Here is a 16,058-nt window from a genome sequence, read left to right as displayed (position 1 = left end):
TTAGGTTAATATAGAATTGACTATTGTAATAAAAATGAATGGCTCCAGTAGTTAAGTAATGCGACTTGAGCATTCGATCGACTAGACATGGTAACAAAGTTGTTCACCTGCACTCTTATTGAAGAGCAAGCTAGTGTTGCCACAGAGAAGTGCAGATTAGGGGAAGGTTAGCATTATTTGGAATTCCATGCAAGGGCATGTTTAGAGGGGCTTCACAAGGGCAGCACATTATGGGGATGAGTTTGTTGCTTTATTCCATGATTTAAATAGTTATAACAAAACATTTCACTCTCATGTGACCTATAATTTATTATTTCTTAAGTAAAACAACATCTATATTTTGTTTATCCCGAATAATTTTTAAGTTATGTGATAGGGGCATGCATCATTATCAGCAACTCACGCTGCAGAAAAGTTTGACACGACCCTGGTTCCATGTCTGTTCTGCCTAAGTTAATTAACTGTGTCGAAAGTCTGAAACTGGTTTACAAATCTGATGTTGCCAGAGGGTTTGCAGATACACAAGATACAAGGAACTTGGTGGTAATGAAGTTTTATCGAACTCTATAACTTTAAAATTGACATAAAACTTGGCTCTCCAAGGCTAAAGCGAATGTCACAGAGCAAGTTTATGGTAAGTAAAAGCTTGGATGTGCGTACATTTTCAATGAACCCAGTGGTTCATTAGCCTGTTTTACACGGGGGCTGGCAGCAAAACAACAGAGCCCAACAGATTTTGGCAAACGGACAGTCAAAAGAATGAAGTCTCCCAGCCAACTGAACAAGACTACTAAAAACTTTCCCTCAAAGGTACATCCCAGGTTCACGTCCTACATATTCTCACTTTTAACCCAAAATTCAGAGTCATTCAAGCAAGATATGAAGAGTTATATTTATTAAGCAAATATAATACTGCAGTGGGAATGGGCTCAAAAATAACATCTTACTGCAAATTAGAAAAATACAAATGTTTTGGCAACAAAAGTAGGGCAATAGCACCTATGTGTTATAAAAATACTGAATTTGGCTTTGAACTACAGTTTGAAAAATAAATGTTAGTATAGGGTGTCCATAAAGTCATAAGATATTTTAAAATTGCAAAGGGAATTTATCGATACCATATATTGTTTTGGCCCTCACAGATGTTTTAAATGGAGTAAAAATACTTGAACAATTAATGATTGAAAATATCAAACCTGGTTGAGATATATTGAGAACTGACTTCATAACAAAATTGAAATTGTAAAGGGACTTTATGGACGCCCTGTATTTTAGAAGAAGAACATGGATTGGAGAACTCAAAACAGGGATCGTCAAAATTGTATACTTCACAATTTTGAAAACATTCTAGGATCACGCACTAGACTCAACTTGGGGGGTGGTTGAATATTTTATCAAAATTTATTATTAAAACGAAAATTAGGCAAAGAAAAGTTAGTCTTATAGTGGGATTAAACATCGCACACGAAAGCAAGGATGGTCTAAATTGAAAAATTCACATTCCGAATACATTCTAAAATATCAGATATAATCCGAATCCAATGTCTATGGCAGGGCTACTCAACTGGCGGATAGCGGTCCGAATCCGGACCTTTCGATACCACACCCAATTCTTTATTTTGGATCATTATCCCCACTTTTGAAGTTTCATTTTATAAAATGACTTTTATTGTTTTGAATATATATGAAAAGAACTATAACACCATAATAAACAATCTTGTTAACTGATAATAATCGTTAGCCGGCCGAGGAAGTGCGCGTTTGCGGATGCCGAAATATAAATTATGGAAACACCGGACCCAAATAATTTTGATGTTTTGTAAGCGGATCTTCGGTAAAAATAGTTGAGTAGCCCTGGTCTATATAACGAGTTGAATTCGAAAGGTGAACGAAAGTAGGGCAATAGAACCTATGTGTTATAAAAATACCACATTTGGTCTTGAACTAAGATTAAGGCTAATAAATGGTAGTATTATAACGGGATACATGGAAAACTCAAATAGGGATTGATATATATTCCCAATAGTTTGAACAGATGGAGAACTCAAATATAAAATAATTTCCCTTGGCCAGGAGTGAAACAAAAATGGAAACCTTGCACATCACAAGTTAAAACTTTTGAACTAATGTCTCTGAACCAATCTTTTTTGTAGTTGTTATTTCTGACTATTACAAAGTTTACATCATTCCTAATAAAATGCAATTTCATTGCAATTACTACTGCTCGGATCAGTTGTTCACACAAAAGGCGCTCCTTCAAATTTAGTCAGTATTGATGAAAAATATAAAGTCAGGGCATCTCAAGTCAATACATTTACTGGCACCCCGAGAACCAGTAATAGCCAATGGCCAAATTGAGTCACGAGTCCTAAGTCAAGTTTATTAATGAATTGTGGTCATGATAAGCCCGGGTCATTTCATTTAGAAAACCGGAGTCGTCTACAGTCTTTGATAAAAAAGTATTCTTAACTCAAGCCTCTATTAACACAAGTAGAATATATGTTAATTTGATAATATTTGCAGCAGAATAACATAATATCTTGCCATAAAGGATAGGAGAGGATTTCTACCCGGGGAAAGGAAAGCCGGCGGCTTAATCATATGGGGAACCACCGCCTGTCATCTGGTTACCAGTCCATGTCTGGTATGGGATTAGTTGGCCAGGTATTTGTTCACGGATGCATTGACTTGATAAAAAGTCAAAGCAGCAACGATATAAAAAAACACGAAATTTCGCCAAGTATCAACCATATGTACCATTCATACAAAAACCTTTAATTCTGCTATTAATATCAAAGCTTACGCAAACCATTTTGAAAGTATAACTATCTTGACCCACAACATATCATAAAATTCTTGCAAGCACTATGCAAGTTGACACAAAAGCCATCATTGGCCATGGATCTGTCAACCAATATCGCCTCTCAACTTATTTCCGAGTTGCAGAGTCACTTGTTTCGTTATTTCCTTCATCATTTCGTCTCCAAACTCCTCTTCTGTTTGAATTTCTGATTCTTCCACCTCCCCCTGGTCATCCACATCCACGGCTTTTTGCATCATTTCGACGAGTTTTTCATTCGTCATTCGCTCGAAATTATACTTCACAGCTTCTGGTCGTGGCAGGAAATGAATATCCAATTTGAGTCCGTGTTCTTCTGCGTTATCTCTGTAAAACTTGACATTATTTTGTGTTATTTCATCTTCTGGGTGGAGCAAAAGAGCTGACACAGCAGCAGGGACAGCCATTCCCCACTTTCCTAACTGGTAATACGAAAACTGCAAGTATTGATAAACTTTTTGGACTAAATTATCCATCAAATCACCTCTCACCAATGGACGTAGCTTTTTACCACAATTTTCAACACATTCAATAACAGGGATGTACTTCAGGACAACAGATTGTGGAAATCGGTAAAAAAATGTCGGCGGTTCTGAATTGTAGCAAAGAGTTTTACATTCGTCATGTACTTTCAAATAATCGAGCAATGCTTTTTCAAAACTATCAATGGCCTCTTCGTATTGTTTATTCTCGTAAAAGTCAACGGCATCTACGATATGTTCATTATACGGATTTCCTTCAAGATCTTTAAAATAGTCATCTGTAACTCCGTCGAGGCCCTTATAGTAAGCAATGTTATCCCTCATTTGTTTGTCGTCCGAATTCACTTGGTAATTTGTGTGGGCAGCTTGGCAAGCCTTTCTAATCATCCCAGTTTTATAATACGCAAATTGAAGATAGTTGTAAGGTTCTCGCGTATCGAAGTCTGCTACGAAGTCATCACTTGGGCGTTGAATTTTTGATTTTGTGAACGGATGCTCCTCTTTGCATAACTTAATACAATTCGCTTGTGCAAGTATATTCCCGTATGCAATTAATTCGTCAAAACCATCCATGTTTATTCCAATTTCTTTACTGATGTTCGGGTTTTTGCAGCGCAGACCGCAAGTTGTGTCTATATGTTTCAGCATCCTCCAATGTACAAGTCCGGCTTCAAATCCTTTGATACAATCCTCATAATTTTCATCTTTATAATCGTCTACAGCTCTGGCAATGACATTTTGAATTGATATCCCAGGGGTTGTTTGCGAACTAGTTCTTTGGATAATGAAGCACACGAGTAACAAAGAAAATATAACAAATAACTGCATGATACTGTGATAGGTGATTGGGAAATTGGTTGCAGATTAAATCGAAAACTGAAAAAAAAATTTATAAATTGACAGATTGAGTTCTCATATCTCAGTATTTACCATTACCGGTACCATCTAGGAAAGACAAAGCAATATGACTAACGGTAGTGATGGGATTCAAATTAAAAAAAAAAGGTTTTCTTTTCTTTCGCATGGAAATATTTGAATTTTAATGATATTTTTAAACATATTGAACCCTCTATACAGGACAGTAGCACATAAATATTTACGGATGTGAACTTTGCCTGAGACTCAACTTGCCGACCGGTACCGAACTATTGCTCTGCGAGAATATCTTTTTTTTTTCAAAGTACCACGTTGTGAAGCCATAACATTTTTGTAAAAATAAATGAATGATGAAAAAATAATAAACATAGAAAATAGTTACATATAATAGACAAATATATTCGTAAACATCATCCATTATTATCAAGCAATTCATATTATTCCATTGTTAATAATTATTCCATTTTATTGTTAATAATTATTCCATATTATTATTTCATATTATTCCCTGATAAAGTTTCTCATGTTTATCAGTAAATATACATTAATTTACATGTTTTTAAATTATAGCAAAAAAAGAAAAATTTGTACAATTAGTCATAGATTCTTGCAAATTATGTCTAGTTCTTTTATAAAACTAGGTTTAATGCTAAATTGTTCTATATTTCTCCTTGCTGAAAGAGATTATCTAATTCTTGTTATTACATTATTTACACTTGGATGTGGATTAACATTTTAAAAAAAAATAATGCATTACGTTCCAACCATATTTTATATCTTGCAGTACCCAGAAGAAGTTATGACTGCATTACGTTCAACTAATGATAAATGTGAAAGACACTGATTATTTAGTTCTAGTAAAATACATGTTTTATAAATATTTTTCAACTTGCAACTGTTTATTTTTAATACAACAGAAAAAACATAATCATACACATTTTGTGTAAAAACACAGTTCCAAAATAAATAAGATATAAATTCTGGTTCTTGAGAACAAAGTACACATAAATCATTTCCAGTAATAGGCTACCGGTATGTCTAATCCTTGGTTTAACTTTTATTGGAAGAATGTCCCACATAAGTTTATAATTGAAAGTTTTTATATTATTAGCCAATATTTTACAATGTATGTTTGAACAAGCTCCTTCCAAACTAGGCTACCATCTCTAAGAAACACTATTCTGTCACCACTCTTCAAATTATTTACTATTCTATTATAAATTATTCGATGTTTCCCTTGTTCTAAATCAGTTCCAGCAATGTTATATTGCCGAAGGAAAGTAATAATGGCTCCATAATATCTATTGGGGAAAAAGGTATGTGATACACTATTATTTACAGGTATTTTAAAAATAACACTCAGTCTGTCAGTTGTTGCCCTATGTTATATTCAATGAAATGATATACGGATTGTCTACAGTGTTCAATATTAGCATTAATTCTATCACAGTAATATTCATAAGAAGTGCGAGGATACCGGTATCGTATTAATTCTATCACAATACAGCAGTATTATTCATAAGAAGTGCGAGAATATCGTTACAGTACGGTACCGGTACCGGTACCGTACTCGTCGAAGCTTGAGAGGCAGACAACTGAACTCCCTAGTCGAGCGATGTTACGATATCGATGCTCGAGACAACTCGACTACTTTTTTTATTTTATTTTTTTACCAAATAAATTCCAATGCCAAACTCCGACTACCCAGCAATAAAAGTATAGTTAACTAGATATAATTAGTTCGCTCACGCTTTTTCGTCTTTGTTTATTTATGCACTGTCAAAAAAATGTTCTTTCTTTACGCTTGGGTGAGGCGATAAGGTATTCCTTCAACGCGATATTGTGACGCATGTAATCGTCAGTTATCTGGATGTAGAATGGGGATGTAGGTCTATTTATAAATAGAAATACCTGTCACATGTTGTTCTGTGCCTGGGTGCTCACAGAGTCGACTTTCGTATAATCCGAAAAAGTTCATTTTTTTAAATAGTCGATTTTATGGCAATTACTCGACAGTTTGTTTTTCATATTTTAAAAGCACGAGACGCGGCATAGGTTAGCACATTTTCATGTAGAGATAATTTGTTCGATTGTTTGTTTACATGCCGCCTCACCGAGTGATGAGCTGTAGCCGGAACGCACCGGAACCCCGTTCCGGTTGTTAGATATTTTATTGCATTTGCGTTCCGGTTGTTAAAATAAAATTATGTCATGAAAAGTTTAGTTTCTTCCATGAACTTAGTTATTAAGTATGCGTTTTGTTTTGTAATAATTATAATGAATATATCATCGAACTTTGACCCTAGAAAATGTCAGTGCTGCGAGCTAAATTTCAATTGTTACGCCATAACACGCCATTGTTACGCCATAATATGCCACTGTTACGGAAAAATCAAAAAGTTGATGCGCGACAAAATATTTTTTCTCCAATGTTTTCTTCGTCCGCCGCTGCACTGGTTTACAGTTATACACTATGAAACGAAACGCTATCTTACTATCGTGGGTAATTAGAGAAGATTCAGATGCGAAATATAATAGAGTTGAATGTGTAACCACATCAGATGTTGTTGGAAGTGCCTCTGCTGCAGATACCACCTATTCGAAAAAATGCATCCCTGTGCCGGTAGTGTCTGCGCCAAAAGAACCATACCGTGCATGTCATGGATGTTGGTCTATTGAGCAATTAGACTATTTTAAAACGAAGTATAGTTTTCTTTATTGCGATAGCGGCCGGTTGGGTTGTTCTTCGTGTAAGAAAGCATCAACTTTAGGGGTTTCTCAACAAAAATCTATTCACATTTCTCCCGAATGGCAAAGATGTACTATACGACCTTCAGGAAACGATAAAATGAAGCGGCAGCGGTCACTGAGAAAGAAACTACATGAGCATTCTAATTCTAACGCCCATAAACTATGTGTACAATTACTGCAACAAGCCGAAGAAGATATTCTGACAGCAAGTTTCAATAATGTTAAACGAAAGGATATTGAGATAACTGAAAATATTTTTAACATTGTATACAGTCTAGTTAAAAGGAACAGGCCGTTGTCTGATATGCCGGATGAAGTGGAACTCCAAAAGAAAAATGTAATCGAGTTGGGAAAGTGTTTGCATTCTCGATTTACAGCTATTCGTATATCTGAGCATGTATCTACGAACATAAAAAAAGTAATTTTTAAGAATATCATTGGTCCGGAATGCAAAATTTGTATTATCATAGATGAAGCCTTCAATGTTGCCAGCAAAAGTGTTCTTATAATTTACATAAAGTGTGAAGTCAATGAAAACTCACCTTTCATATTTATGGATATTGTCGAATGCGCTAGTACAAGCGCTGAAAGTATACAAACCACCCTTCTCAATACAATGAAGCGTTACGGATTTGATGAAAACTACTTTGTTGCCTTTTGCTCCGATGGTGCAAGTGTCATGCTCGGGCGAAAATCCGGTGTAGCTTCTAGATTGCCCCAATTTTACCCCAATATAGTAATCTGGCATTGCCTGAATCATAGACTTCAGCTCGTCTTGGACGACGCCGTTTCAGAAATAAAACGAATAAACCACTTCAAGATATTTTTGGATAAAATTTATACCGTATATCACCAGTCTAATAAAAATCAATATCAACTTCACAATATTTCAGGCTTTCAGCCGAACTTGAAATAACTAAAATTGGTAGAGTTTTAAGACCATGCTGGGCTTCCTGCAGCTTGCTGTGCTGTCTGGAAAGCTTATCCAGCGTTACATTCTCACTTTAACTCCGTACCCAAATATTCAGGCACGGCAACTCGTCTAAAGAATCTTAACTTTTTGAAGGACCTCGCACTTATGATCGAAATTCTCACGGAAATTTCAATACTTTCTAAAGCGCTACAGTCAAGATCGAGCACAATATGCGGCGCCGACAAGCTGATAAAAAGAGGTATTTCATTTTACAAGCAGTTGATTAATTGTAAAGGGTAATTATGTAAATAAGATTACTGAAATCATTGAGACACCGCAGTATTCTGAGATTGGGCTTGCTGGAAACGACCGATTTCCGGCATTGCCCAGAAATGAATTAATAGAATGTATAATACTTAAAATGGAAGAACGACTGATGCATGGCAACAATATGACGTCTCAAAATATTATTGATTTGTTCAACTCTTTGAACCCACATAGCTGGGACATTGAAAAATTACTCTTATCCTTCAAAGAAGGCGCGGAGAAGATATTTAAATTACATGATGTTCTGAGAATAGATATCAATGAGTATCGTGATTATGTGGAGGCTTGTCTCACAAGAAAAGTGGATGATGCAAGTGAGTGGGCATCAATTAAGAAAGCGAAATGTGTAATGAATGTAATGGCAGTAAATTCAGCTGAAGCAGAACGCGGATTTCCGTTAATGAATAACATTTGTACCGAAACACGAGCACGCTTATCAATTCCTCACCTGTCAAATCTAATGACCATTAAATTGATGGGATGCTGAGCCTTATGTGAAGACTTGGCTGCACACTCATAATTCTGCGCTGATGCAAGGGTGCGCGGTGAAACGGGGGCCGAAATCGAAGCAAACAACAATGCCCGGTGTATTTGGGAATTATTTTAAATAATAAATTAAATGAGGTTTTCTTTATTGTTGGACGCGAAGTGTACATATGGATCGTTTTGTTTTTTATTACTATCTTAGCCGTTTAGGATTTCGTTTCCATATATTTGAACATCGCTCTCTTTAAAATTAAATATTAATAATAACATTGTAAGTTATTTTCGATTTCGTTTTATTTTTATTATCTTGGTATGTTCGGTACTACTTCGTTTGGTTATTCGTGTCCATATATTTGAGCATCGCTCTCATTAAACTGAATATCAATAAGAACATTGTAGGTTATTTTTGTCATAATGTGTACATTTCAACTTAATTGCTATATTTATACTTGTTCTCTTACGCAGACATACCTCAGATAATTTCTTCATATTTTAATGTAGCTCTTCGCGGGGTCTAACTCAAGACGGACAAAAATTCTCGTCGGCAAAAATAGAATAATTGTATATATAATTCAGGGTGAGCATAGAGTCCCCTCCTTTACGATTTTAATTTTGGTATGAAATCAGTTTTAAATATATGTTAACCAGTAATTGTATTTTACCTTCATTTAACGCATCTGTGAGGGCCAAAACAATATGTGGTACCGGTAAATTCATTTTGCAATTTAATGTAAGAATTTATAGACACCCTATATTTTCACGAACTTGGTGCGTTCCGTTTGTTATGATTTTTCCAGCTCATCACTGGACTCTCACCCATCACACGCACAGCCGCTATTCAGTTCACTATTTTGTTTGTGAGTAAATGCACGCCTGAATAATGACCAACCGTTTATATCAAGGGTAGGCGGGGATTTTGGACCAGGGGTCAAAATTTTTGCCTGCCCAGACTGGCACGCCATGTGAGTGTGACATAAAAAGTAACATTTCATGAACAATATTAACACTGTTTTAAAATCAAAAAGTGGAAAACAATTAGCCTCGTGCCAAGACTAAATTTAATCCCAACATCCAAATTTGGTTTTAGTCTGGTTGTGGCATCACCAGGCGGGCCAGATTGAACTACCCAACGGCCCGGATTTGGCACGCGGGCCGCAGTTTGCCCATCTGTGATTTATATTCATGTTTGTTGTGATTTGTTTTTTTCTTTTTCGGTGAGTGAACGTGTTTAATACATTGTAAACTTATTTTTAGCTTTTGTTTACTTTCCAGATACTTTCTCTTTTTGTTTATTGTTTTATTTTTTGAGGATGAATCAAAATAAAATATGTTTATCTAGAAAGCTCATAAAAGCTTTTGTGTCAAAAGGCCCGATTTGGCAAGGAATGAGGAAGAAATGGAGCATTGGAAGGGCGCCGGTCGCCCCCAAGAAGTAAAAGAGGCAAACTGTATTTCATTACAACAATTAATTATTATCGCTAAAAAATTAAATAGATCTAAATTCGCACAATAGCTTGTTACCTTGTTTTGCATTTCTAATTTTACGGAACGGCGTTAGTGCGCTTTATGCAGAACTAGGAATTGGAACAATAACCTTATACGACTCCTCAAATTTGTTATGTTTTGTTTGTTAGCAAGAGCCGTGGGCTAATTCTCGCGGAATTCCAGAAATTGGTTCAGTGACGCGCAAGTTCCGTGTACAATCAAAGCAGCCTGGGTACTCGATATATGAGTAGCAAAGTGACCTTCTAATACTTAGAGAATGACATCGACAGGTTATTGTTACGTGACGATACACGGCGCGGTGTTTTTCGGTAGGCGGTGCAATTGCATCAAGTGCTTCTATCTCCATTAGACGTACATTAGTGGCAAACACTACGTAATGGAAAGTAAAAGACATAGAAAGATAAAATGAATTTACTGATTCATATACACAGCATTTAAATTAAGAAGCAATGAAAAACATTTATAATAAATGCAACATGTAAAATATTCAATCATATTTTAGACATGTTCAACACAATTTCGTGGTGCATTTGGCAACTCGCCACGGCTAATCCATTGGGAACCGCTACATTACACCGTTTATCTTTATCAATTTTACCCTCTCTTTTTTTTTTGACGTTGCGCGAGGCGAGATAAAAAGTGTTACGTGGTAGGAAAAGTTTGGAAATTGCGTTGACCTACAACAAAATTTTGACATATTCTGATATTTGTATCATAATTATATTCAGAACATCCATATGTAAAGCTCATTTCCGCGAGGAAGACATAATAGGACAAGAGACCTATGCTCAAATATATGGACACGTCACAAGGTGTCTCTATTATTTTTATTCTGACACATAAAAAACGAATCTCTTGAAGTCCACAGAAATTTTTGAAATAAGTAAAAGTAATAACCTTCTGGTAAAAAAATCAATCTTCAACCACTGAAAATGTCAAAGAAATTGATCTATTATTCGAAAAGAAAAGCGATTTTATCACGACGAAGGAGAAGAAAACGAGAACCTAAAATTGAAACGATCGTTATGTCCACTGACGTGTTCAAAAAGACAAGACTGTAGCTTGGAAATTGGGTGCAAGGCCAAGCCTGCAGCTGCCAAGCAATATACCAGTAGAAAACCACAAGCAGAGGGTTATCATTGAGAGAGTCAAACACCGCAGCATAATATGCAGATAAACTTAGTCTGAGCATGGAAGGTGAGAATAATACCCATAATTACGTAAGAAGTTCCAAATGCCTAGTCTATTATAGGTGAAATGAATTTATGAGACATAAATATTTATTTGCCCGCAATACTGGGTATGTAATAATAATTTTTAATCAATCCATAAAATCCCCCAGAATCTCCATTCTATGGGCTAGTCAGCTAGTGTAACAACTGTTCTATGCTTTCAAGACATGACAGATAAACGATGTAACAGTCTAGGCATGTCACGTTCTCACCATATGTAATTAATTTTTTTTAGCAGAATCACAGAATTTTTTGTCTAATTGCAGGTCACCTGCGGGCTGCGGCATGTGACCACATACGGACAAGCAATTATTTAATCTTACCACCTAGTAGTGCTACACGCAGATACAATTACTATTGCGTTCATGTGAGTTAAGAAATTTAATTACATGTGTCAGTTTCGCTGTGCAAAAATATTTTTGTTAATTGTTTGATTCGTATTTTTTTGTACTATATGTTTGTCAACACATACATTTAGAAATTACCTGACTCCCAAGCCCGGTCTCAGTGAGATGGCAATCCACGAAATAGATAGAGTCATGGAAGAGCAACACGCACTGCCTGGCTATCTGACGTTTGACGAAATGAATAGTATGTGACTCATCATTCGATTCACTCTTCTCTTTACATTTTTTTTCATCATAATTACGACTTTACCAGTTAAAGAAAATATTGTCGTGCGTGATGGCCAACTAATAAGATTTGTTGAATCGAATTTGTCCAGCCTCTGTCAAATTGCAAGTCACATAGTTGGTGTGTATCTGCATATATAGCCTATATATCTTTGCTGTGTAATTGCCACTCTAATGACAGTTTTTTATGTGCAGGTCATCAAAGGAGAGGTATCACCTCCTTTTGCTTGGTACCCCACTAATGTGACACTTCCGACACAGTTAGCGCTCTAGTTCTGGGAAACAGGTCGTTTGATATTGGGCTTGACATTGCTGCCTCATCTGAGACTAGAGTAAAATCCAACCAATCTGTCTCAGAATTAAACGAATCTTTGACGACGTAATCTCTGTGACGTTTTATCTGCACAACTACTTCACTCAAATGATTAACTGTGCGTTTGTCGCCGAACTTCGATACATTTTACAAATATGAGAAAGAGGGCTTCAGATAGACGCTATAGTTGCAGAAGGGATGGCGACCAATCGGAGATTTTTTAAACTCGTCAGTGGATTATCAGGACCTCCTATGTATGACATTTAAGTCGCTCCGAATCCACTCGCAGTGAATCGTCCTGTTTCCCTCTGTTCTGATCCATCATATATTTTAAAGGTATACCAAAGTTTCAGTATCAGTTATTCATTTCTGAAAAATGCATTAACTTATGAGTTTATGTGTGACCGGCTGACATGCTTCAGAACAGGTAACCTTTTTTGATAGTTTTGATCTATTTAAAAAATGATCTGTTATATATAAGCTACGATATGTGTTTTTTCTGATTAGACTGTCGCTATATCATGACAGTGCCATTATATTTTCAGGCTAGGGGACTGGTGGCTGATTATAGATCGCCATTAATCAGATGCGGAGTGGCTAAAACACTTTCGCATAAAACGATTGACCTTTCGAAGAACAGTGGAGATCGCAGAAGAAGACATGAAGTCAGGTGAGATTGAAACTTATGGTTTAAAAAATGATTATATTCCCAGACCATTCAGTTATTCCTATTTTCAGATGAACTCTGGGCGCGTCAGACCATTCCACTCTACAAGCACGTAGCCATAGCGGTTCATCAGTTAGCGTCTTCCTGCGAATTTAGCAAAATTGCTTCAATCTTCGGTGTTTCTCAGCCATCGGTCACTGTGCATTTGAGAAAGTAAGTGTAATAGACAGTAATATATTAACAAAGAAAGACAATTCTCAGCAATCAATTTATTAAGTCAAAATATGAGTGAAATAGGCATACTAAAAGGAACAATATAATATATTGACTAGACTTGACTGGTAGGGAAAGATTTTAGAAACAGTTGTTATTGAAAGATTTCCCCATAAATCCACCAAAGCATGGGCATTCAGATTTCATAAGCAGAATAGGGAACTGCATCAATGGTGCTTCAGGGCAATTACTGTCAAACTACGAGAAGGAAATGAATGTTGTGAGATCTTTTAGCTGATGAGGCACACTCGATAATGTAGCAATGTGTCTTTCGGGTATCCAAGTCGCCTCGACTTTCTCTGACGTAAATTTATTACTGTTAGACTTGTATCATGATTCTGCGCCGAACTTCGATACATTCTACGACTATGAGAAAGAAGACTTCAAATAGACGCTATAGTTGCAGAAGAGATGGCGACCAATCGGAGATTTTTTAAACTCGTCAGTGGATTATCAGGACCTCCTATGGATGACATTTAAGTCGCTCCAAATCCACTCGCAGTGAATCGTCCTGTTTCCCTCTGTTCTGATCCATCATATATTTTGAAGGTATATCAAAGTTTCAATATCAGTTATTCATTTCTGAAAAATGCATTAACTTATGAGTTTATGTGTGACCGCTTGGCATGCTTCAGAACAGGTAACCTTTTTTGATAAAATCCTCTCCATGAATGGTTTTGATCTATTTAAAAAATGATCTGTTATGTATAAGCTACGATATGATGTGTTTTTTCTGATTAGACTGTCGCTATATCATGACAGTGTCATTATATTTTCAGACTAGGGGACTGGTGGCTGATTATAGATCGCCATTAATCAGATGCGGAGTGGCTAAAACACTTTAGCATGAAACGATCGACCTTTCGAAGAATATTGGAGATCGCAGAAGAAGACATGAAGCCAAGTGAGATGGAAACTTATGGTTTAAAAAATAGTTATATTCCCAGACCATTCAATTATTCCTATTTTCAGATGAACACTGGGCGCGTCAGACCATTCCACTCCACAAGCACGTAGCGGTTCATCAGTTCGTCTTCCTGCGAATTTAGCGAAATTGCTGCAATCTTCGGTGTTTCTCAGCCATCCGTCACTGTGCATTTGAGAAAGTAAGTGTAATAGACAGTAATATATAAACAAAGAAAGACAATTCTCATCAATCAATTCATTAAATCAACAGAGTGAAATAGGCATACTAAGAGGAACAATAAATATATTGACTAGACTTGACTGGTAGAGAAAGATTTTAGAAGCATTTGTTTTTGAAAGATTTCTAAAATTAGACCGTGAAACACATAAAATATGGATCCATCAGTAGAGAAACAGAGCTTATCACAGGCAGTCCGACACACAGCTATGTATAACTTCCACTGGTTTGGCAGACTAAGCTTTCTATTCACTCCTATTTGCATTTTTTGCAAAGATCTAGTGAAGCATGTCAATGATTTTATAAAGTTGCCAGGAGAGATGGAAGTTAAAGAATTAGCTCGACATAAACCCAAACATATGCCCACATCCCCATAAATCCACCAAAGCATGGGAATTTATAAAGTTGCCAGGAGAGATGGAAGCTAAAGAATTAGCTCGACATAAACCCAAACATATGCTGACATCCCCATAAATCCACCAAAGCATGGGCATTCAGATTTCATAAGCAGAAAGGGATCTGCATCAATGGGGCTTCAGATTGTCTTTACAGGTTGGTGATTTGTTCAGGGCAATTGCTGTCAAACTACGAGAAGGAAATGAATGTTGTGAGATCTTTTAGCTGATAAAGCACACTCGATAATGTAGCAATGTGTCTTTCGGGTATCCAAGTCGCCTCGACTTTCTCTGACGTAAATTATTACCGTCAGACTTGTGTCATGGGTGTCGCTGCTCAATAACCAGTCTTAGTGTCTCGCGCTCCCCTTCAACCTGAAGTACCATTTTTTGTATTGTTTATTCATAATGTGTACTTTAGTATGATGGGAATATAAATTCTTGATTGGTAACTATGTTCTAATTTCTTTAGATTTCGTAATATCAATATTCGAATGCCTGGTTCATGCCATGATTCATTTGTACTGGAAAATTCTGGATTATTTACACAATCTACCAGTTTACCTCAGGTAGAAAAGAGACTTTATTTATTTGGTTAAAATGTCAAACACTTAGTAAACTTGTTATACTTACAGGCACCCATTGATATAAATGGCACATTACTTCCTCTGGCTATACTGGGATGGGGGATGCAGTGTACCCAAATCTACAATGGTTGATGAAGCCATACACAGGTGCGCTGACTGCACAACAAACTACTACCACTGTCGGAGTCGAGTTATCATCGAAACTCCATTTAGAATATTAAAAGCACGTTGACGCCCCTGTCAGCCGGGAGTTTAAAGATGTGGATGCAGAATATTAAGATGTTCCACTCTGCTCTCAAATTCGATGGTTAAGTGCAGGGAAAACACTGAAATCTTATTTTTCTTCGAGAAAAGAAATTTAAATTTTGTCCAGATTGAAATGGGAGGGTCTTCTGAATACGTGGTTCAGTTGAATGATGAAAAGTTTACCGGTTCATCGTCATTTTTGACTGATATTACTAATCACTTGAACATTTTAAACATGAAGTTGCAGGGTAGGAAACAAAACATATCTCAATTGGTTGGACATGTTGAAGGCTTTCGCAATAAACTCCTATTATTTAAGACTGCTTTGCAAAGGAAATATGGTGCTACCCATTTTCTTTCAAGCAGTGAATTAATTAGTGAAAGAAAAA

General features: G+C 36.3%; 1 protein-coding gene across 1 annotated transcript; it reads right to left on the bottom strand.

Moving 5' to 3' along the window:
- Positions 1-873: 873 nt before the first annotated feature.
- LOC120332941 (cartilage-associated protein-like) lies at positions 874-4,381 on the bottom strand. The gene has a single exon (XM_039400294.2). The coding sequence runs from the start codon at positions 4,147-4,149 to the stop codon at positions 2,908-2,910; it is 1,242 nt and encodes a 413-aa protein (XP_039256228.2). The 5' UTR covers positions 4,150-4,381; the 3' UTR covers positions 874-2,907.
- Between the last annotated feature and the right edge of the window lie 11,677 nt (positions 4,382-16,058).

This window comes from Styela clava, chromosome 6, assembly GCF_964204865.1.
Source record: "Styela clava chromosome 6, kaStyClav1.hap1.2, whole genome shotgun sequence".
NCBI lineage: Eukaryota > Metazoa > Chordata > Ascidiacea > Stolidobranchia > Styelidae > Styela > Styela clava.
The sequence above is the reverse complement of the archived record's forward strand: the minus strand, read 5'-3'. Positions and strand labels throughout refer to the sequence as shown.